At 41.9% G+C, this 25,656-nt stretch overlaps 1 protein-coding gene across 1 annotated transcript in view; it reads right to left on the reverse strand.

Moving 5' to 3' along the window:
- ANOS1 (anosmin 1) overlaps positions 1-25,656 on the reverse strand; it is a 189,199-nt gene that overhangs the window by 126,848 nt on the left and 36,695 nt on the right. The window contains exon 2 of the mRNA XM_065901097.1: positions 24,669-24,716. Coding sequence (XP_065757169.1) covers positions 24,669-24,716 — 48 coding nt within the window. The remainder of the gene's footprint in view (positions 1-24,668; positions 24,717-25,656) is intronic.

The raw sequence follows: 25,656 nt of genomic DNA on the forward strand, positions 1-25,656 counted from the left end.
TACCTTGTCCAGAGAAGTATATTACTTCCCTGCCCTGTCTCTTCCTCACCTCAGCTTGATTCGCATCTTCCCTCTCACCTTAGGTGGTGCTGCCCAGTAGGACCGTCCGCAGCGAGGGCTGCAAATGTTCTCTGCCTGGGCTGCCCCACACTGCAGCCACTAGCGGTAAGTGGACACCAAGCCCTTGCAGTGTGGCTAATGTGGAGTTTCTCTACCTGAGCGCCACTGACATTTTGGGTCAAACACTTCTCTGTGGTGGGATCTGTCCTGGGCACTGTAGGATGTCTAGAGCAGCAACCCTGGGCTCCACCCGCTAGATGCCAGCAGCACCTCCTCCTGCTAGCTGTGACAACCGAGGATGTCCCCAGACACTGCCAAATGTCCCCTGGAGGCAGCACAGTTAACTCTGGTTGAGAACCATGGGGCCCCTGGAACTGAATTTTTAATTGCATTCAATTTAAATTAATTTAAGTAGCAAATGTGTCAAGCAGCTACTATTTTGGATAGCACTGTCTTAAAACTCTTGAAATTAGTATAAAAAGCTAGACCGGGCTTCCCTGGTGGCGCCGTGGTTAAGAACCCGCCTGCCAGTGCAGGGGACTCGGGTTCGAGCCCTGATCTGGGAAGATCCCACATGCCGCGGAGCAACTAAACCCGTGTGCTGCAATTACTGAGCCCGCGGGCCACAACTACTGAGCCCGCGTGCCACAACTACTGAAGCCCGCACGCCTAGAGCCCGTGCTCCGCAACAAGAGAAGCCACCACAACGAGAAGCCTGCCCACCGCAACGGAGAGTAGCTCCCGCTCGCCACAACTAGAGAAAGCCCACGAGCAGCAACGAAGACCCAACACAGCCATAAATAAACAAATAAACAAAATTCATTTTTTAGAAAAAGCTAGACTGACAGTCAACAAATATGATGGGACATTCAGAATTTTTTTTCCTGAAAGGGCGAAGGATTAAAACGATGTAAGCTTTCACTTTATTTGCATAATAATTATTTATTTGCTGTCTTCAACTCAGAGCAGTGACAACAATCCTAACCCAGCAATGTGTAAAAAGGTACAAAATTAATAGGAAAAGGAGATTTTTAAAAAAACCACCACAGGTTTTTTTTTTTTTTTTTTTAAATCCATACCTGCCACCCAGGGAGGGAATAATGAGATGAACAGAGATCCATCAGTAGCGGGGGCCGAAACCAAAGAGGGAGTTAACAGCCGTGACCACCCCAAGCTGTGCCTGCTGGCTCTCTGTCCCCTCTCTGCGAACACCTCCACCACGTGGGACCAGGTGCGACTGCTCTGGGGCAGCAGGAGTGACCTGACCCGGCGAGCTGTCCCTCAGCCCGCTGCGGTCACCTCATTTCCGTCACTGGACCCTGAGCTGACGCCGGGGCCTTTCAAGTGGGGTTACACAGGTTCATAGGAGACGTGGAAAGTTTAGTGAGGAAGGAGGAGGGAAGACAATCCCCCATGGACATGAGATAACTGTGTCAGGTCAGAGAATCCATAAACAACCAAGGGCCCCAGAATGAGTCCAAGTTCAAAGGGAGTGGCGCATAAAGCAATCCGCCTCTCTGGAATGTCAAAGGCAATTAACAGCAAGAGCCCAGAGGCAGAAATGTCTCACTTCCCAGTTCTACATCCCAAGAAATATACGGGTACTTCTGGAAAGAAACAATATTCAGTGTGGTGAAACACACTAACGTTTTATATTTCCTCCCAAATACTTGGAGGGGGAATCTACTCAACGCTTCTGATGCCAGGAACAGTTAAAGTACAAAGAAAGAACATGGGCTGTAGAGACAAACAGTCCTGCCATGTAGCCCACAACTGGCCAACTTCGGGAACCTTGGACAACTCGTTATTCCAAGCAAAGCCCAGCTTTCTGAACTGTAAAGCGACAAAAATAATAGCCCCTTCCTGGGGTCACTGCAAAAACTGAAAAGAGCATCTTTCAGAATGTGCCAACCCGTACATTTCACCCATTTCACGTGCTCTAACTTTCAATTTCCCTTTACCGAGGGTATTTTGGTGCCAGTGGTGCTAGAAGATACAGAGAAGAAGAAAGACTGCCCTGCCCAGCAAGGAGCTCACGGAGCCCCAGAGGCTGTCAGCACTGTCTCTCCGCTCCAGGGACGCCCATCTAAGGAGACAGGCACATAAACACGGCAGTAGATGAAAGAGGTCCACAGTGGGAACACACCACTTACTGTGGGAGCAACCCGGACGACACGGCTCATATAATCTGGAGAGGAAATGCCCCCTAAGTGAACAGCTACCAAAAGAGAGCAAAATAAACAACGCTCTTTAATTGTAAAACAAAAAGGGTCAAGCGTCTGTTAGCTTCAAGAGCTCTTCCAAAAGGACAAATAGTTCAAAACCATTGATTCATGGGTAACTTATTCAACTCAAGAGTCCTAGAGATTAAATGATGACCCACCCGGTCCCACCAACCTTTGTTTTGACAATGCAGCATAAAAAAGAACAATAATGGTCAAGTAAGTCACAACTTGGCTTTAAAAGAAGTGCATAATGTAAGTGAAAGGAGCCAGACACGAAATGACAAAACACTGCACGATTCCACTTACATGAGGCTCTTACAGGAGCCACGTTCACAGAGGCAGAAAGTAGGAGGGTGGGTGCCAGGAGCTGGGGAGGGAGAAACGGGCAGTCAGGTGTTTAGTGAGTACAAATTTTGGGTTTGGGATGATGGAAAAGTTCTCGAGATGTGCACAGTACTGATGGGGGCACAACAATGGGAATGTGCTTCATGCCACTTAAAAGCGATTACAATGGTAACATCTTATGTGTATCTTATCCCAATAAAAAACAATACGAACAGCCTGATTATGCAGCACTCCTAGCTATGAGCCAGGCACACACGCACACACACACACACCCTGCACCTATGGGCCCCCTGGCACTGAGATGGGAGAAAACGTCAGAGAAACCTCTTGGCTGCCCCGCACAGCACCCTCCACTCACAGGAAACAAACAGTCCTGAAAGTCTGCCCTGTGGCACGCATCTCTACCGTGGCTGAACTGCAGAATCAGTGCTAAGGAGAAAATAATAACTGACACTCCTCGCGGCGGGTACGGCGCTTGAAGTGCCCCTGTCTCCTGCCGGGTGCCCACGTCCCGTGGTGTAACATGACCCATTTGTCCTGCAGCTACATCAAAGAAGCTTTTCTGGTTGACGACCAAGCAGACTGCTACCGGGGAGAAAAACTCTTTAACAATCCGTAGTTTAGGCACATATCCCTTTTTGAAAGTAATGACAATAGAAGTTCCTGGGACTCCACTTGTCTGGGTTAACTTTAGTTTGTGGTGATGGGAAACATTTCCATTAGGAGAAGAAAGGAAGGAAGGAAGGAAGGGAGGGAGGAAAAGGAAGGGGAGGGAAGGGGAGGGGAGGGGAGGGGAGGGGAGGGGAGGGGAGGGGAGGGGAGGGGAGGGGAGGGGAGGGAAGGGAAGGGAAGGGAAGGGAAGGGAAGGGAAGGGAAGGGAAGGGAAGGGAAACCCAGTTACACGTAGTAAAATGGAAAGTTCACTCAACTACATGTCATAACCTTTGCAACGAATGAGCACTGTTATTCTGGACATGGCGCCACCCCTGAAGGGCTGCAGTATTTCCAGTGAATTGGTTAGACCCCTGCTACTCAAAATGTGGTCCACGGACCAGCAACGCCAGCAGCACCTGAGAGCTTGCTGGAAATGCAGACCCCTGTGCCCCACCGGACCCGCTGAATCTGAATCTACGTGTGAACAGCATCTCCAGGTGATGTGCACTCAAGCTGGAGGAATCTGGTCTACGTATGTAGGCCCCCAAACGGGGTCTTGACACACTGGCGCACTACAGTATGTTGTGTGGCGTGGCGCTAGTAATTCGCGGCCTGTAACAGCAGAAACAGTTAAAAACGGCAAATAAATACATGTGGGCAAATCCATGATGCTTCATCTGAAATGAGAATCTTAGCTGTTTGCGTCTCTCTAAGGTTCCTTGACTGGGAACCAAAGTGGGGAGAAGAGAAAAGATAGAGCCAAAGCCGGACCCAAAGGTCTGCACCCCTGGGGTCATAAAGCACTAGTAAGACATCAAGATGTTACACAGAATAACATGTAAAACGATTCAAAATTTCAGCTGATCGAAAAATTTTCTGTAGCAGGCCACTACGCATGGAGTGCGTATTAAAGAAACACTGCCTGAAGTTTCACACATTAAAGAAATCATACCATTTCATCCAGGCGAGTCGCCTGAACCAGTCCCGTCTCACGGGAGTTTCATGCCCATGTTAGGGCAAGAGAACACTGCTTCCAACACAGCTAAATAAACAATGGCTTGGGTGTGATATGTTAGTAGGAGTGAGTTAAATTATCTCCAGTTACTGTCACTATTTGCGGACCTGCGACAATGTTTAACGATTAAAACCAATAATTCATCATTCTAAGCGATCTTCCCAGTAAGGCAGATGGTACGCTGATCCCAAATGTTTTCTGCCCCACCTAGAAGTGGAGGGTCCACGGCTACATACACTTCTCTGTCCATGGGTGCCATATCTTGCTTGGCCAATGAGCCGTGAGAAGTGCCAAGTACCACATCGGAGCAGAACTTTTAAGAGCCATCCCAAGATTCTGCCATTTTTCTTTACTCCCGGCCTCAAAACTAGCGTACGTGTCACGTTTAGCCAAGAGACCAAGCTGGGGAACCTAAGAGGGTAGGGGAAAGTGTTTTCCCTATACACTAGTCTAGGAAACCCGCAATTATAGAGCAGGCAATGAAAATCAGTATTCACACACACCAGTAACATGTGAGGAGGAATATTCATTGATGCATATTCAAGAAAATACAGCTGAGAACAGAAAACTGAAGAATTCTGATCAGATGACGAAACGTATATCCAACCCACACCCCATCCCCTCGTCCTACTTATCCCTCCACAAGCTGGACCAGGCACACAGATATAATGTAATTAAAGCTGGACCAATATAAAGCGAGTGAAGAAGGATAAACTAACTCTAATAAAGAGGCGTGAGGAGAACGAGGTCCCCAGCCTCGAGAATCTCGGGTTCCACGTGCAAACACACAGAAGCAAAAACTTCCAAGACAATGAACGTGAACGTAGCATCGTGTCAGCACACAGGAGGGGCTGAGTCATCGGTCCCGGAGCTGAGGAAATACAAAGGTCAGGAAAGGCTGCACAGAAGAAAGGAATTAAATCTGGCCATTGGAGGAAGGAGAATTTCACAGCAAAAACATCAGGAACGGGCACATCCGGTTTTCAGGTCCACATGCAAGGAACATGGAAGTCGCCACTCCATCTTCACAACAAAGAAAAAGCTGAACAGACTGAAAAATCAACTGCTCTTGGACCCATAAGGAAAGGGAGGACACAGAACAAACCAGTGCTCCGAAGACTGGAGAGCCAGACAGGTGGATACAGGCAGTCACAGCTCCCCAGAGCAGAGATCCACAGGTGGAAGCCACCGTGGGAATCAGTGCTGGGGTAGGGAACCTCAAATCTAACTGACCAACTGCTGGAGGCTCCAAGTGACAAGTCTCAGGGTTACACCTCCACAGGGACTCCAAAAGGAACCCTTCTGAAATATGCTGGAGCAGTGTGTTCTTTTCAAGAGGCCAGCTTCAGGGAAACTAGTTCACCAGACCTTAACTGGCCAGGGTATTATCAGAGCCTGCCTGACCTGGGGACAAGGAATACCCAACGCCAGCTGGCTTCAGGCCATTCTGTCCCACCTAAGGGAGGAGAAAAAACTTCAGAAACACGTGCGAAGGTCACAGTCCAGAGGCACAGGCTCACTAAAAGACTGACATTTAATGACAAGGCTACGGATGCTTCCCCTCCCCCACACACCTCAGCACCACGTAACTAAAGGCCTATTTAACAGCCGTTCCTTTTACCTGGTAGATCACATCCAGCTTTCAAGAGATAATGACAAGCCATATCAAAAGGCAAAAAACACAATTTGAGGAGAAAAAGCGAGCATCAGAAGCAGACGTGGCAGGGATGTTAGAAAGATCAGACCAGAAATCTAAAACAACTATGACTAATATACTAAGGGCGCTAATGGATAAAGGAGACCGTATGCCAGGACAGATGGGCAACATAAGCAGAGAGGTGGAACTCCTAAGGAAGAACCAAAAAGAACTGCTAGCTGTCAAAAACTGTAACAGAAATGAAGAATGCCTCTGATGGAATTAGGAGTAGATAAGTGCACAGCTCAGGAAAAAAATCATCAGACACCAAATTTCAGATCCACAGGCTCAAATAACCAAGTGGAATAAATGTCAAAAACCTGCACCTCAGCATATCACTTTCAAATTACAGCAAATCAAAGATAAAAAAAAAAAGAAAGCCTGTAAAAGGCCAAAGGAGAAAAATATACTTTACCTATAGAGGAACAGAGGATTACATCCAACTTTTCCTCAGAAACCATGCAAGCAAGGAGAGTGGACAGAAATATTTAAAATGTTGAGATAAAAAAAAACCCCACCAACTAGAATTCTTTAACCTGTAAAATTATCCTTCAAAAGTGAAAGAGATATAAAGACTCTCTGACAAACCAAAACTGAGAAAATATTTTGCCAGTACACCTGCCTTGCATGAAATGTTAAGTTCTTTAGAGAAAAAAATAACATCAGACACTCAGATCTACATAAAGCAAGAAAGAATATTAAAGAAGGAATAAGTGAAGATAAAATTTGAAATTTTATTTATCTTATTCTTAATTGATAACAGTTGGTTCAAAATAATAATAGCGTCAAGTTATTCACTTGTGTGTGCTTACATATACATTATAAATATATATTTATATGTGCATTTTTATTTTATAATGTATACATTCATCTATTACATAACATAGGAAATATATACGTATATAAAATGTATATATTTATACCTAAATATATTTATATATTATATAAAAATATTTATTTAATTGTAGATATATATATTCCTGTATACTTATATATAAGTAAAATGAATGACAGCAAAGATAGCGGGGCCAAGAGAAAGGAATTAGGATTAGTTTGTTATTGCAGAGTACTCATACAACAAGTGAAGAAGTATGGGACTATTTGAGAGTGGACTTGGATTCATTGTAAATGTATACTGTAAACTCTAACACAACTACTAAATAAAGTTTTAAAAAAAAGTATAACTAATATGCTAAAAAAGGAGAGAAACTAGAATCATAAAATGCTTTAGCCAGACTCATCAAGAAAACAAGGGAGAGGGCCCAAATCAATAAAATCAGAAATGAAAAAGAAGTTACAACTGACACCACAAAAACACAAGGGATCACCAGACTAGTGTGAGCAACTCTATGCCAATAAAATGGATAAGCTAGAAGAAATGGACAAATTCTTAGAAAGGTACAATCTCCCAAGACTAAACCAGGAAGAAACAGAAAATATGAACAGACCAATTACCAGTACTGAAACTGAATCAGTAATTTTAAAACTGCCAACAAAAAAAAAGTCCAGGACCACATGCCTTCACAGGCAAATTCTACCAAACATTTAGAAAAGAGGTAACAACAGTACTTCTCAAAGAATTCCAAAAAATTGCAGAGGAAGGAACGTTTCTGAACTCATTTTACGAGGCCACTGTCACTCTGATACAACCAGAAAAGGATACCACAAAAAGAAAACTACAGGCCAATATCACTGATGAGCATAGATGCAAAATTCCTCAACAAAATACTTGTAAATTGAATCCAACAATACATTAAAAGGATCATACACCTTGATCAAGTGGGATTTATCCCAGGGATGCAAGGATTTTTCAATATCCACAAATTAATCAATTTGATATACTACATTAACCAATTGAAGAATAAAAACCATATGATTATCTCAATAGATGCAGAAAAAGCATTTGATAAAATTCCCCATTCATTTATGATAAAAACTCCAGAAAGTGGGCATAGAGGGAACACACCTCAACATAATAAAGGCCATATATGACAAACCCACAGTTAACATCATACTCAATAGAGAAAAACTGAAAGAATTCCTCTAAGATCAGGAACAAGACAAGGATGCCCACTCTCACCACTTTTATTCAACATAGGTTTGAAAGTCTTAGTCACAGCAATCAGAGAAGAAAAAGAAATAAAAGGAATCCAAACCGGAAAGAAAGAAATAAAACTGTCACAGTTTGCAGATGACATGATACTTTACATAGAAAAGCCTAAAGACGCCACCAGAAAACTACTAGACCTCATCAATGAATTTGGTAAAGCTGCAGGATACAAAATTAATATACAGAAATCTGTTGCATTTCTGAACATTAACAATGAACTATCAGAAAGAGAAATTAAGGAAACAATCCCACTTACCATTGCATCAAAAAGAATAAAGTACCTAGGAATAAACCTGCCTAAGGAGGCAAAAGACCTATACTCCAAAAACTATAAGATGCTGATGAAAGAAAGTGAAATTGACACAAACAAATGGAAAGATACACCATGTTCTTGGATTGGAAGAACCAATATTATTTAAATGACCATACCACCCAAGGCAATCTACAGATTCAGTGCAATTCCTATCAAATTACCAATGGCATTTTTCACAGAACGAGAACAAAATATTTGAAAATTTGTGTGGAAACATAAAAGACCCCGAAGAGCCAAAATAATCTTGAGAAAGAAGAATCAAGCTGGATGAATCACACTCCCTGACTTCAGAATATACTAAAAAGCTACAGTCATCAAAACAGTATGGTACTGGCACAAAAACAGACGCATAGATCAATGGAACAGGATAGACAGCTCAGAAATAAACCCACACATCTGTGGTCAATTAATCTATGACAAAGGAGGCAAGAACATACAACAGAGAAAAGACAGCCTCTTCGATAAGTGGTGCTCGCAAAACTGGACAGCTACATGTAAAAGAATGAAATTAGAACACTCCCTAACACCATACAAAAAATAAACTCAAAATGGATTAAAGGCCTAAATGTACGATTGGATATTATAAAACTCCTAGAGGAAAACAGGCAGAACATGCTTTGACGTAAACCGCAGCAATATTTTTTTGGATCCTTCTCCTAGAGTAATGGAAGCAAAAGCAAAAATAAACAAGTGAGACCTAATGAAACTTAAAAGCTTTTGCCCAGCAAAGGAAACGATGAACAAAATGAAAAGACAACCCACAGAATGGGAGAAAATATTTGCAAACAATGTGACAGACAAGGGCTTAATTTCCAAAATATACAAACAGCTTACACAGCTCAATAAAAAGAAAAAAAAAAAGCCCAATCAAAAAATGGGCAGAAGACTTAAACAGACATTTCTCCAAAGAAGACATACACATGGCCAACAGCCACATGAAAAGATGCTCAACATCCCTAATTATTAAAGAAATGCAAATCAAAACCACAATGAGGTACCACTCACACTGGTCAGAATGGCTATCATCAAAAAATCTACAAACACCAAATGCTGGAGAGGGCGTGGGGAAAAAGGAACCCTCCTACACTGCTGGTGGGAATATAAATTGATACAGCCACTATGGAGAACAGTATGGAAGTCCCTCAAAAAACTAAAAACAGAATTACCATATGACCCAGCAATCCCACTCCTGGGCATATACCTGGAAAAAACCGTAATTCGAAAAGATACAGGCACCCCAATGTTCATTTCAGCACTATTCACAATAGCCAGGACATGGAAGCAACCTAAGTGCCCACTGACAGATAAATGGATAAAGAAGATGTGGTAATATATACACAGTGGAATATAAATCATAAAAGAATAACGAAATAATGCTTTGCAGCAACGTGGATGGACCTAGAGATTATCATACTAAGTGAAGTCAGAGTATACAAATATCAAGATACCACTTATCTGCAGAATCTAAAAAAAATAATACAAATTTACAAAACAGAAATAAACTCACAGACATAGAAAACAAACTTATGGTTACCAAAGGGGAAGGGGTGGGAGGGATAAATTAGGAGTTTGGGATTAAGAGATACATGCTAGTACATGTAAAATAGGTAAACAACAAGGACCTAAGTATAGCACAGGGAGCTATATTCAATATCTTGTAATAACCTACAACAGAAAAAAATCTGAAAAAGAATATCTCTATCTACCTATCTATAAAACTGAATGATTTTGCTATACACCTGAATCACTGTAAATCATCTAGACTTCAATTTAAAAAAAACACAAAAAGTAGGAACAAAGAACAACAGCAACAAACAAAATAGTATCAAATATGATAGATATTAACCCAGCTAAATCAATAATCACTTTGAATGTCAATAGCCTAAATGTACCAATTAAAAGACATTGATTGTCAGAATGAATCAAAAAACCAGACCCAACTGTATGTTGTCTATAAGAAGTGTGCCTTAAATATACAGTCACATATAGATTAAACGTATGCTAATACCAGTCATAAGAAAGCATGAGTAGCCATATTAATTTCAGACAGAGCAGACTTCAAAGCAAAGAAAATTATCAGGGATAATAAAAGAACATTACATAATGATAAAGGGGTCAATTCTCCAAGAAGACATAACGGTTCTCAACAAACTCCATGAGACAAGCCCAAATAGAACCACAAGGAGAAATAGGTGCAATCACTATCGTAGCTGGAGACTTCAACACCCCTCTCTCAGCAACGTACAGATCCAGCAGGCAGAAAGTCAGTGAAGATATGGTTGAACTCAACAGTACCAACAGTCAACTGTATATATTGACATCTATAGACTACTTCATCCAACAACAGCAGAATACACATTTTTCTCAAGCTCACACGGAATACTCATGAAGACAGGCCACATTCTGGGCCATAAAATACACTAAAACAAATTTAAAAGAAGAGATGTCACACAATGTCTGCTCCCAGATCACAATGGAATGAAAACTAGAAATTAATAACAGAAAGATCACTGGAAAACCCCCAAACATATGGAGACTAAACAACACATTTCTAAATGACACACGGGTCAAAGAAGAAATCTCAAAAGTAATTCAAAATTATTTTCAACTAAATGAATATAAAAACACAACTTTTCAAAACCTGTGGCATGTAGGGGAATCAGTACTTAAAGAAAAACATATAGCACTGACTGCTATATTAGAAGAGAAAGATCTGAAATCAATACTCTAAGTTTCCGATTTACAAAACTAGAAAAGAACAAATTAAATCCAAAGTGAGGAGAAGAAAAAAGAATTGGAACAGAAATAGATGAAATTAAAAACAGGAAATCCATAAAGAAAATCAACAAAACCAAAAGCTGTTTCTTTAAAAAGATCAATAAAATCGTTAAGCCTCCAGTCAGGCTAACAAAGAAAAAGAGAGAGGACACCAATTACTAATATCAGAAATGAGAGAGGGGACATCACTATGGATCACATGGAAATTTAGAGTCTAATAAAGGAATACTAGGGACAACTCTATGTCCCAAAATTCAATAACCTAGATGAAATCGACTAATTCCTTAAAAGATACAACGTGCCAAAACTCACACATGAAGCAATGATCTGAATGTGCTTGTATCGACGTTACGACATTGAATCAATAACTAATAACCTTCAAAAACAGAAAGCACCAGGCCCACACGGGATCACTGGTGAATTCTACCAAACATTTAAGGAAGGAATTATACTAATTCTCTACAGTCTCTTTCAGAGGATAGCAGCAGAGGGATTAATTCCTCACTCATTCTATGAGGCCAACGTGACCCTAATACCCACACCAGACAAAGACATTACAAGAAAGCCGTAGAAAATTCTCTCTCATGAACACAGATGCAGAAATCCTCAAGAAAATATTAGCAAACCAAATCCAAAAATGTATAAAAAGAATTCACAACATTTGACCGACAGGGATTTATCCCAGCATTGAATGCAATGCCGGTTCAACATTCAAACATCAATTAATGTAATCCATAACGATAAGAGGCTAAAAGAGAAAAATCACATGATTATATTAATAGATGCAGGAAAATCATTTAACAAAAGCTGACGCTCATTCATGATAAAGACTTTCAGTAAATTAGGAAGAGAGGGAAACTTTCTCAACTTGATACAGACTATCTACAAAAGTACCTAGAGCTATCATCAGACTTAATGGTGAGAAACTCGCAGCTACCCTGGACCAGCAACAGCAGAATCCACTGGAAGTCTCTTAGAAACACAGAATCTCAAACCCCAGCCCAGACCTACTGAATCAGAGTCTTTGGAGGTGGGACCCAGGAATCTGTACTCGAGTAAGCTCACCAGGGGACGCTTAAGCATGCTAATGTTTGAGAAGCATTGCTCTAAGAAGTTGGGAGCCATAAAATAGTAGAAAGATGGAGAAAATAGAGGCCACGAGACAAGTATATTTCAAGGACTATACGTGTGTGAGCTACAGCAGAGAGGACCGGCAAATTAGCTTGAGGCATGAAACTGAAGGACTTTGCAGAAGGATGGGTATAATAAAGGTAAAGGAGAGGATAGCACTAAGGAGAATTGTGAGTTTTTAGGTTGAGTGATTGAGTGAATATCCATGTTTTTAATTACTATAGAGAATCCAGGGTGAGGGACAGGTTTGGAGAAGGCCAAGAGGCAACTTGGTCCAGGTCACAGAGCTTGTAAGTCACACCCTCAGCCCTGGAGCCCAAAGACCAGACTCTCCACGTGACGCTCACCACCTCTCATGCAAAGGGCAGAAGAAATGTGTCTCAATGAGGACACAGCAACTTAAAGGGTTTTTAAAGGACCGTAAATCCGAAATGATCAGTATGCAGCTGAATCCACACCTCAGGATAGAAATAATGGCAGTGGTCTGTGCACGTAGAGACAGGAACATCAGGAAGAATGAGGCAGGTAAAGAAGAGACATTTCATTGGCCAAAAATGAAGCTCTCATTCTGCCTTCCAAATGTCAGAGAGCAAATGCCACTGTCCCATTTCCATTAGATTTCGGTGATTCAGAAAGACAGCCTTCACCTCTGTACACTAAGCGTCTTAAGGCTTGATTTATGCTATTATAAATGCATTGTTGATACTATCTTAGGTCCAAGGAGAATGCAGGCGACCTAGCTTTGCGTTCGCCCTGAGCAAGACACAACCTCTCAGCAGAATGACAGCTACTGTGATGACACGGGGGACTGCAGCACCGTGGCTCACAGGGGCCTGCAGATGTGACTCTCGCAAAGTAGGTTATTTTTTTCCTCCCCAATACCGTCCCCTGACTGAGCAGAAAATGATTTAGAAGTCATCTAGAAAAGCCTCCGAGTGTTTGTAATTCAACGTTCCATCAGAGTTCACGTCTCCTTATAATATTCTCCATTACCAGTTGGAAAACAAAAGTTCTAAGGAGTTTCATTGTCTTTTTGTCTCAGAACGACAAAGAAACGAAATAAACACACACAGGATGCAAACAACCAAAGCGGAGGATGGCTGCAGAAAGGAGCCGCGTTCCAGAGCTTTAAAACACAGCACATCAACATGTTTGCTGCAAATTTGCCCTAGGTCTTGAAATTAGGCTTCCTGGTGATCGGAACACTTTTCGATGCAACTTCATGCAATACTTTGGGGATGGCCAAGATTTACAGTTGATTAGCCCGCATAGTTCAGTTCCTTTCTCAAAAGCTTCTAGGAAGGGATTATTTCTGTGCCCAAAGAGCCCCAGAGAATAGGGAGGGCGGCTCGCGGCCATAATGTGAATTCCCCGGACTCGGTACACTGTGCTCACTGAAGCAGATAAAGCAAAGTTAAAGAAGCATTTAGTTCTTCAGAATGCCAGCCTTAATAAGTATCTTTTTGTGGAAGGATTTAGGAGGAGGGGAGGGTTTACCCTTAGTGCAGGCATTATCTCCTCATACAAAAAGGGAAAATGTGCATACAGTTTGGACGTAAAAAGCCAAAAACGCACATGCCCCCCTCGCTCCCCAAGGAAAAGATGCTGAACACACACTCCCAAACGCCAGCGCATGAATCTTCACAGCTTAATAGTCCCGAAGCCATTATGCAGCTTCTCTTGGGAAAGGCGGCTCATTCATCTGCAACCGCCCAAGTTCAACCTCGCAGCTGTGAGAACCCAGAGGCGCCCAGCCCTCCAGAGCCCCACCTTCATCTGCAGACGGACTCCAAAAGAGCTGCATCCCGTCCGGAGGAAGAGCGGGCAGCTCCCCGGCCCCTCTCCACAAAGCTGCCATCAAGGCACGTGAGAAACGTCTACGAAAGGCTGAACCGGCCACATCTGCAGGCGGCCGCACACCCGGTGACCTCTGCTTGCACAGCGCAAGGCCCGTCCTGGCCCAGGCAGCTTCCGCGGTTCTCATTCCCCATGCGGAATCTGACAAAGCATCCGTCACTTGTAATTACTTAAAACGCCCGGTGTTTAATAAGGCAATGCCACGTGATCCCAGTTTTCTGACCACCAGCACACGTCTCCCCTTCAGCTCTGCCTTACCGCGACCTGTCTTCCAACACGAATATACATCAACATCCATGTGAACTGAGCTACTGGCGTAAGGAAAAGCACATGGAGATGCACACGCTGCAGCTTGAGTGGGATTTCTGCTGTAGCTAAAGAAGGTGAAATGCCCAGTTCATCCACTTCTATTACTCTATGCCTAAAATTTTCAAGAGGAGCTCCCATAACCGAAGGCAGATTGGGAAGGTTCTTCATAGACATCAACATTTGCTACTCTAATAGATACTATAATAGAGAGAAAGAAGGAAAGAAAAAAGGAAGGGTGGGAGGGAGGGCCATCTTTACAAAGTGCACACTTTAAGTCACTGCCCCCCCATGCGAATGGAAAATGAACTCACCCACATTGGTAGCTCTGCTCTGAAAAGACCCAGTCGAGAGAAGTTCTTTCTTTATTGTGTGGTTTTAAAGACTATTCTTTGACCTCTGCTATTTATGACTTAAGATCTGTGAAGACAGGGCCAAACCCCTTTGGCTCGAAAAGGCGCTCACAAACAAAAGCTTTTCACCTTTGTTCCACTTACCTCATTCCCCCTCAGAACACGTCCATACGCACCCCCCTCCCCCGGTTTCACAACTTAAAACTGCATTTTCCCTCTTTTGCCCAGTCACAGCCATTACCTAACTGACAAGTGGCCACCTTCGCTCCTTTCCAAGGAATGAAGCCCTAGTTGTCAGCACCAGCAGAAAGAGCTCTGCTAGGAATATAGATGTCTTGTCATCTCACCTCAGTGAACCATGAAACTGTGGATAAAATGGTTCAGGAAACTAAACAACGCACCAGGCAAGTGTCAGTCACGATGGGGCATTTCTCTAGTTATTTGTTATTTTAGGGATTTATGGATTTATCCATTGCCTTTCTCACTCCTAAAAGGATTCAAGACAATTTACAAAGATCCACAGGATACAGCTAGAAAACAAATCTTACGTGTGTGTGATAAAAACAAGATAAAGGAAAAGAAAAACTGGAGTCAGGGATAAAGCTAGTTCCCATATACGCGGGATAAATTTCAGTAACCTTGTTAAAGGCGGTGATTTTATTTACCATTCAGCTTTCTGACAGTCAGTTCTAAGGGGAAAACACAGTGTCCACAGGCTAAAATATCTACCAGTTTCTAAGGGATGCATAATTAGTACCGATAAAGTGAACACGATGAATGCTTTCCCAAGTTTTCTCCTAAAGATGGCATGGAATAACAGACAGCTGTCCTTGGCAAGTTCCTCAGAGTGGCCTCGGTGACTGGGTTTGTGAGACAGTTTCTGAGAATATTACACGTGCTGCATTGCAGCAACATGGGATTCAGTAAATGTCACTTGTCAAAGGACAATTCTGAGATTGTGAAAGGACACAGTTAGTCCTGTCATGGAAGCATGGATTGTACAGCATCTGGAAACTATATATCTATCAGGCATGTATAAACACTGTTTCTCTCTGGTGCCTTTTGGTACTGAAAGGATACCAAAGGTTTGATATTCTAGTTCTTGGCAAGTACCAGGAGAGCAGCGGCTTCTTGATACGTCACTGTCATTTCACAGCCAGCAGAACTGCTGTTAGCTCTGACATCCACAGCAAAAATTACAGGTCCTAATGAGGATGACTGTTTGAATAAAAACGTCATCCTAACTCTGCCTAGACACTCACCAAAGAAGATGAAGGGAGTACTTGATAAAGATCCTCCTTAGGAAAAATTTTCTCTTCTAACCCAGAAGAAAACAAAAGGTACAAACTCAATGGTAGATCCCATGCACAGCTATGGTAATTTTAGGCTGAAAAAGAGTTTAGAACAAATGCCCAGCTTAGCCATTAAACATACACACACACACACACACACACACACACACTTCATATTATAACCAAGCAGCACCCTATGGGACCTTCCCAGGACAGACCATCCCCCCATGTCCTCTGCATTCCTCTTGTTTGAAGAAAACCTTTAGCCTCCTAGGCTTTCCCTGAGTTCCAAAGAACAAATTTAATCTGAGAAGTGAAAAATGTAGAAACAAAGGAAAGGAGTCAAGCAAGACAAAATAATAGTTTAGCCATTAAACAAAATCAAGGACGTTTGTTTCCTTCTCAAGGGCTAGAGATGATATTCTGAGCCATGTCCTTGGGCTGTTTTGGAGATACTGAAACCCCCACCGGGTGGAAGAAGTTAACTTCATGTTGACCTCAAGCACGTAGACCCCAGAGCAGCTGGAACCAGAAGGTTGATGACGTTGACTCCCAAAATACCACCAGGTTACCTCACCACCAACCAATCAAAATTATGTCCACAAGCTGATCATACACCTGCAGCCCTTCTCACCGAGTCATTAAAAACGTTTCCCTGAAAGCCATCAGGGAGTTCGGGTCTTCTGAGCAGGAGCCACCCATACTCCTTTCTTGGCCTTGCAATCAACACTACACTTCCCTTCACCACAACCCAGGATCAGCAGATTGGGTTGACTGCACGGGCAGTCAGACCCCAGTTGGGTTCAGTAACAACATCACCCAAAGAACATCGTGTTCTGAGCAATGAATCTTACAGAAAGTCCTATGACCCCAGAGATTAGACAACAAATATACTAAGGCAATTGAATGTGATTATTTATGGGATGAAGGAAGTTCTTCCACATCAAATAGATCAAAAGTGAGAAATCTTGAGAAAGGAAAATTAATTTTTCAAATAATTATCCTACATTCCTTCTTTAGGCAAAGTAGACAGAAGAGCATCTCCTAGTAAAGAGAGTGTCAGCTAGTAGAAACAGAGTTGAAATTAATACCTAGATTTATTTCCCTATAACAACTGCTCTTTTACAAACATTGAGCAATACTGTTTCCAAGACAGACCGTGTACCAACACATATTAGGCTTCTAAGAGGAACTCCTGTGTATGATTAGGTAGAACAACTTGGCCCCCGTGTCAAGGACTACCTACAGGATGGGGTCACAATTATGAACACAGAAAAGCAAATGCTGACCCTCTACCCCTGAACTCAAGGGAGAGTTTTCACCTCAGGGGAGACTACTTCTTGGAGAAGGCAGGGCAAACTCAGCACGACGACGTATTCAGTGCCCACAAATTCTGCCCTCCCCAGCTTACCGAACTCCAAGTCTATCTTCTTCCTAAAACATAACCATGCCCATCCTTCAATCGACACTGGTCCTCTTTGCCAGTTGCCAGCTCAAACCCAGCATCTTCAAGCAATCGGAGCTCATCCCGGCTCCTCTGTGTGCCTTCTGCTGAATACATCACAACTTCAAAACGTCTGTCAGACCATCATCACCGTGGGACGCATCCTGACGTGTATGCGTTTCACATGTTCAAAATGCATTCCCTTTCTAAAGCCAGCTTTCAGGGAACCCTTCCTCAGTCATGAACCAAATAAGAGATTTCGTTCGCATCTTCTTTCATCAGATGGAAGGAGAAATTGATAGGAAGGGGTGAGGATAAAGACTTACACAGAGGTGCTTTTTCCCCTCCACATGTCTTTGCTTTGATGTTTACAGCAGGTGGAAGTCTTTCACAGCCATAAAAACCGATATGGAAAATCAGAAACACGTTGGGCTATTAACATGTCACATGTTGGATTTAAATCCAAATAAGAACCTGTTCTTTTCCTTAAATGTTGATTGTGCTATGAGCCTGGCCAAGTTTTGCAAGTTACTGCAGCACACAGGCTAGTTTCCAGGCTAAAGAACACCCTGGAATGTTCCAGCTACTGATGGCTAACGATCGCCCCAAAGCACGGTAATATGTTTGATAAAAGTTCCCAGCGTGGGGGCAGAAAACACTTACCATAAGAATGATGGTGTGAGGGAAAGCAAGTCAGTGACACCAGCTCGGGCTGCCTTCCATGCTGAAGGCTCCAATTAGAGCTGTGAGCTTGCATTCCAGGAGGTGGTGACAGATGGCAAATCTCTCATTGTTAAAATCACCAACTCACCGATCCACCTGCCTGAGCCCTAGCAGGGACCCTGCTGGGAGCCTTCCCTGATTCTGAGAAACCCCAGCACTCACCACTTCAGAAAGGAAGTTCTGAAACTAGGTACTCATTTGGCTCCCCCATTTGTACGTTGTTTTTATCTGTTGTTCCACATTCTCTCACTTCGTTCTTTCTTTTTTTCTCCATTCCTGCCTTCACCTCAGAGATGATACGACTTGAGTGTTCCCCTGCAGTGACACCGGATGGAGGACTTGAGCACGTAGCTACACATGGACCCCTAACTCAAGCCTGCTGAGGACGCGATTTTCCAGCTGCATGGAGACCCGGAAATCCAGGAGCTCAGGTGTCCCGGAGGAGAGACTTCATCTCTTGGTTAGCACAGAAGCACATAATGGTCTTTGGGGTACTTAAAATTATGCCACTGACTGGCATGATGTTATAGGATAGTCTAACAAATGTGCATTTGACCATTTTTATCATGCTAGTACCATACTGAATGTACAGACCGGTATTTCTAAAGAACAGGAGCCAAACTTTCACACACCTCACCATTTCTTTTCATATGCATTGCAAACACATTTTCATTCTACTGGTTTAAGGAAACAGAATATTTCTCTTCTCTTCCTAGATTATCACATCCCATTTACTTAGAAATAATATCATGATCATTACTTATGGGCATAATAACATTGGTATCCAAAATAAAGGGAATTAATTTTAACATTGGAGAAGTTTTCTACTCCTCCAGTGGCACAATCCTACAGCCTCTCTTGACGATCAACGTCAATGGTGGCTATGCCTATGGAATAACTGGTACCTCCCAAAAGATATCAATATGTTGGACAAGAGACGCTCAGTATACGTCATCTTTGTCCTTGAAGCTGATTACACGAAGTCAGGGAAAACTGTATGAATATCAGGAAGTATTACAATGGCTTTAAATGTTTTAAAGGATATAAAACAACTGAAATTTCAAACTGTTGCATACTAGAATATTACAAAAAATTAACAGTTCAACTTTGGTTCTTTGGGTGTTTGGACATAGCGCATTTCCATGGGTGCCTGAGTTTTCATTTTCCTCCTTAAGATGTATTTTCCTGGGGCTGTATGGATTTACAGTCACTACCACATAAATCATAGAAGGCATCTAACACAACACAAAAACCTTCAACAGTCACATTCAGTTATGTTTCTGGGGTTTGACCTTTATCCGATAAATTTCAGAGATGTCAAATGAAACTGCCCAGATGTTCATACAAGCAAAACCAATCTTCCTCACCTCGAAATCTGGCTCTGAATAAACCTGGAAAATCACTAGGAATCTGGAGTTATAGCCCTTATAAGAACCGAACTCCCACTGAGATCAAAGCAACAGGCCACCGCACCAAGATTGAGCCCTAAATTACTGCTTTTCAACTCAAATCCTCACAACCAAATGGGGAACAAAAGTCGGGTGAGTGAGTTATAACACCCAAAAGGAGAAGGATGAGCGTGCCTGCTCCCCAGACAGGGGTGCGTGTCAACAAGAACGCCATTCTTGCATGCAACGCTTAGAAAGGGAACTAAGCAGCGTAAGGTCAAAGGGTGCTTATTTTATAAAGTAAATGCATGACTCGCATGCAAATATAAAATGAACAAGTGTCCAAGATTTAACTCATGAAATACTGCAAGAACCAGTAGTATGTTACATGTGGTTCAAAGGAGAAATCCAAGAAATATAAATATATTCACACAAGAACAGATGCTAGAATGGAGTTACAACTCGATGCAAACGGTCTCTTGATGGGGGAAGCGCCAATTGCACTACACTGCACACAACCACTTGCACACCCGTGGACAAGAATCACCTGCGTTATTACCAGCTTTCTACATTTACAGAGTAAGAAAAGAGCTCAAAGACGATGAGCAACGCAGATAACCTGCAAGAGTGCAAGAGGGGACATCCAGCCATCATTTTGCCCATCTTGAAGCGCTCCACAACTTTTACTGGCTCTGATAATTGCGTTTTAACACTGAATTTTCAAAAATTAATTGTGATTTGATGTTTTCTTACTGCTGTTTACCATTCATTCAACAAATCCTCGCAAGCTGACCAAAAATGTTCCACACAGGAGGCTAGAAACTGTCCATTTTTCAGTTTGAATGCACCAAGATGTGTCTTTGTATTGAGAGACAAATGCAACTTTACTGTTTTGTTTTTGACTGATTTTGCATATGTGAATACAATGGCAAACTCTGGCAAATGGGCAAGTCCAGCCGGGCTCTTCTTTGTGTACAGCCAGCAGACAAAGAATGGTTCTTACATTTTTTAATGGTTGGGAAAGATAATAAAATTTCATGACATGAACATTACATGAAATTCAGATTCCAGTGTCCAAACATAAAGCTTTATTGGAACACAGCCACTGTCCTTTGTTTAGGTACTATCTATCACGGATTTCAGGCTACAGTGGCCACATGAGACTTTATGGGCTACAAAGATGGAAATATTTACTATCTGGCCTTTTACAGAAATTGTATATGATGTAGACTTCCCTGGTGGTGCAGTGGTTAAGAATCTGCCTGCCAACGCAGGGGACATGGGTTTGAGCCCTGGTCCCGGAAGATCCCACATGCCGCAGAGCAACTAAGCCCGTGCGCCACAACTACTGAGCCTGTGCTCTAGAGCCCGTGAGCCACAACTGCTGAGCCCACGCGCCACAACTAATGTAGCCCGTGCTCCGCAACAAAGAGAAGCCACCGCAATGAGAGGCCTGCGCACCGCAAGGAAGAGTAGGACCGCTCGCCGCAACTAGAAAAAAGAAAGCCCACGCGCAGCAACAAAGACCCAACGCAGCCAAAAATAAATAAATAAATTATTAAAATAAAGAAATTGTATATGATGAGCATTAGAATTCCTAACATATAATGAGCCCCTGAAAAGGTGCTTGGCGTGTACCACATGCTTGGTAAATTATGTGTTTATTTTCCTTCATATAATAAAGTAAAACTGCTGAGAACAGGACTGTGTTCTTCAATTCCTTTATAACTCGCAAAACGCACAGACCAGGGTTCTTCAACCTCCCTCGGCGCTACTGAGCTTGGAGCTTCTTCACTGTGAGGGCGTCCTGTGCATTGTAGTTTGTCAGCATTCCTGACCTCCACCCACTAGATGCCAGTAGTGACGACCAAAAATGTCTCCCGCCATTGCCAAATGTCCCCTTGGGAGCAGAACCGCTCCAGCTTGAGAACCACTGGCCTCAAACCATGCAGGACAGTAAGTCACTGCTCTACATCATCTAGGAGCTAAGTGATGCCGAAGACCCCTGACTTCATAGTACTGGCTTCATTCTAGGAGGAGGATTTTCCTAATTAATACTAAATAATCACGCTAAGTTACATGGATACAAAATGGATTATAACCTTTTTCCTGAAGGTAATACAGTAATGACGTACTTTGGGGGAGGAAGAAAATGTACTGTGTGGACTTCATTCATGGATTCATTCACAGATATTTGGTGAGCAACTACTCCGTACCAAACACCGTTCTAGGCTTGAAAATACCACAATGAACAAAGACAACTCAGTCGATGCCCCTCGGAGCTTACTTTCTGGTGAAGGAGACAGACTCTCAGAGATAAAGGAACAACTATATAATGTCGTGCGGGTATAATACGGCCGAGGAAGTGTGTCAATGGGTGGGAGGTGACCTGGGAGGGCAAGGCTGAGAAGGTGGCATTTGTGCTGAGACACGAATGGGGTGCGGTGAGCTGGGTGACTGCGGAAGGAGCCTTCTGGTGGAGGGAAAAGCAGGCTTGATGGGGGTAAAGCAGAGGAGAACGTTGGAGAGAGAGCACAGGCAGACAAGACAGGGCCGATGTTTTAGACTGAGTGAGGTAGGAAGATATTAGAAGGTGTGAGGCAGACAGCAGCAAGATTCACAGCTGATACGTTTAAAGGGTCTTTCCAGCAGCCACGTGGGTAGAGTAGAAGCTGGGAGACCCAAGAGGATGCTCCTGGATAGGTCCAGGCAAGAGATGATGGCAGATTGGACAAGGCCGGCAGTTAGATGGGAAGAAGAACTCACCTTCTGGAGGGATCCTGAAGGTGATGGGCTTTGCAAACACAACGAGAACTAATTAGAAAGTGTGTACCTTCTATAAAATATTATGTAAACTTTATCTTTTAACATATATTCAGAAAGTTATATCATCAGCATTACTTCTTGATTCGGTGAGGTGTTTTTACTCTTCTGTCCCAATATTTGCTCAAAACGGTTTTTCAAGTTGTTGGTCTCTATACAACACAGCCTAGGAGATGGTATTCCAAACTTTAGTTTACCTCTACTGATTTGCTGAGTGATTCCAGGACATTATCCAATACGTAGGTGCCCGAATTTCCCCATGTGTAACATGGAGTTACCACCGCTCACCCTTCACCTCATTAACCTAAAAAGCAAAGGAAAAGCCTACACAATGCTTCATGAATCTCAGAAGAAGCGCAAACTGTAATTGTCTGCAAATGTATCCCATGGTGATAATATCCAAAAGAGATCAACTTTGATTAACATGTAAGATTCATCCCCAAGTATTCAGACTAAAGACAACCCTTAGATTTATGTTGCCTCTGTAATATATTTCAAAGTTTCTGTTGAAGTTGTCTATGACTTACTGATTCATTTCTTTCAGGCAAAAGGAACTGATTTCTTGTCAAGTTCAGTCTCTCAGGTCAGCCTTGATCATTCAATTACAAAACATGGTTTAACAATCTGTATTCCCTAGGGCTGCAATGTTCTTTAATTAGGATATTTTAAAAGCAGTTTAAATGAACCTGTCCCATGCAAATTTCAAGTGTGTAAAAAAAAATTAATTTCTTGATGGCATAAGGAGAAAAGAGGTGCTTATGAGAAATAATACTGATACAACAAGTTATCATTCAAGTAATACCCAACTAACAAAACTGGACAAAAACACTACTTATGAAATTTAGTCAGCCTCATAGCCATACATTCATACACACACACACACACACACACACACACACACACACACACACACACACACGCATATATCCTCTCCTGCAGTGATGACATAAACAAATTACCCAAAACACCAATTGAAGAACAATGAAGAGATAACCAGAAAATATCTTATCAGAGCAAATATGTATGATATTACATAAAAAGAGTAAAAGGATCATAAACCAGACATCTCATTTCTGCCCAGGATCTAGAGAGTCAGAACTAAGCAAAGTTTGTTTTCACCAAATAATTTCACATTCACATAATAATTCTGTTCTGTTTTTAATAACACTCGTGGATTAAATGACACAACGCATGCATGAATGTCAGAATGTATCATTATAGTGAAGTTTTAGGTTTAGGAACATTATTCTACAACCGTTTACTTTGAGATAATTTGTTTGAAAGACCTTTCAAACTAATAATGTTCTTCATAAATACGCTGTTTCATATTATTGTGTATTACTCAGATGAAATTTTGGTTGTAAAATAAAGGAATGCTTCAATTTTCGGTCTAATAGTCGTAACCATGAAAGAAATCTCACGAAACGCTATTACAATCCCAAAGTGCTGCAGTACTGATAGCAAGTTTAAACTTTATTCACTTATATAATCTGAATATAAAACCGACTTTGAGACTGGAGCTAAAGCATATACATACATATATACTCTCTCTATAGACATATAAATATATTTAAAGATGGTGATGTCTGGGGACTGAGGTAAGAAATCTATGCTATGAAACATATGAATGGGTATAATGATAACTTTAGAGCATGTGTGTGCAACAAGAAATACTCAAAGATAGAAAAGAGACTGCTTAAAGAATCCCATTAGCGAATGAGCAATTCCCCCACACAAACGCAATAAACGCATACAAAACAACTTAGGTGTAAGTAGAACGCATTAAATCTTCTCGTGTAATCAGAAGATGTTTTCTCCTTAAAAATACTTTTGATTGAAATAATTAGAGAATAAAGAGAGGAATAAGGTAGTACACAGTAATGTTGATATATGTATCTTGATTGTAGTGGTGGCTACACTAACTAAATCCATATATGTGATAAAATCTCAGAGAACTATATACATACCTTTTACCAAGGCGATTTTCTGCTTGTGATATTGTTCTACGTATATGTAAAGGGTAACCACTGGTGGGAAATGAGTGAAGAGTACATGTGTGATTTCTCTGTACTAGCTTGGCATCGTCCTGTGACTCTACAGTTGTTACAAAATGAAACGTTTTTTTAAAATACTGATATAGTTGTAGGGAACGTACCTTAGAACACTGCTTGTGATTCTGGCACCAAACCAGGGAACCGTTGTTCTGCAAAAAGAAGTATTGACTCATTAAATAATTTTCTATTTGAAGTCTACATACACCTGTGTGTATTAATATAATTTTAAAATACTTGCATTAATGAAAGACCAATTTTGCCACCCTGATATATGTCCCTCTTCCTAAAATAGGATATCATTTTTTGCTCTTGACTTTATGATACAAATACATATAAAATAATGAAGATTTCAAGGTGTTTCAAGAGGAAAAGTGTTTGAGCCGTCTCTTGGGTGTACTGAGCAGTGGAATACAGACCAAGAGGAAAATGACCACTAGATGGTTCTTCCGTAGTAAATAGCTGTGGTAAATTTACAAGTTGGCATCCTGGAGGCTTTCAATTTTAACCGATTCAGTAATAAGTGTTTGAGCCTGGACGTCAAATCCCATGGGAAAAACCTCCTCTTTCCCTTTCACTGGGCTGTGTGGCTCTGGACCAAGGACTTACTATGTCTGTCCCTCAGTCTGTATCTGTCTGTAAAGCATAAGGACAATATCTCCTGCACGAGGTCAGTGGGATAACTTAGTGAGACACAATCCACTTCGCACAGCTTGACAGTTACTCAACATGTACCAAATACTAGGACTAGGATTTATTTGTTTATTAAAATTTATTTTTTTGAAGTATAGTTGATTTACAATGTTGTGTTAATCTCTGCTGTCCAGCAAAGTGATTCAGTTATATAAATATATACATTCTTTTTCATATTCTTTTCCAGTATGGTTTATCACAGGACACTGAATATAGTTCCCTGTGCTCTACAGTAAGACCTTGTTGTTTATCCATTCTCTATATACAATAGTTTGCATCTCCTAACCCCAAACTCCCAATCCTCCCCATCCCCAACACCCCTCCCCCTTGGCAACGACAAGTGTGTTCTCTATGTCTGTGAGTCTGTTTCTGTGTTGTAGATAAGTTCATTTGTGTCAT

Source organism: Phocoena phocoena, chromosome X (assembly GCF_963924675.1).
Source record: "Phocoena phocoena chromosome X, mPhoPho1.1, whole genome shotgun sequence".
Taxonomy (NCBI): Eukaryota; Metazoa; Chordata; class Mammalia; order Artiodactyla; family Phocoenidae; genus Phocoena; species Phocoena phocoena.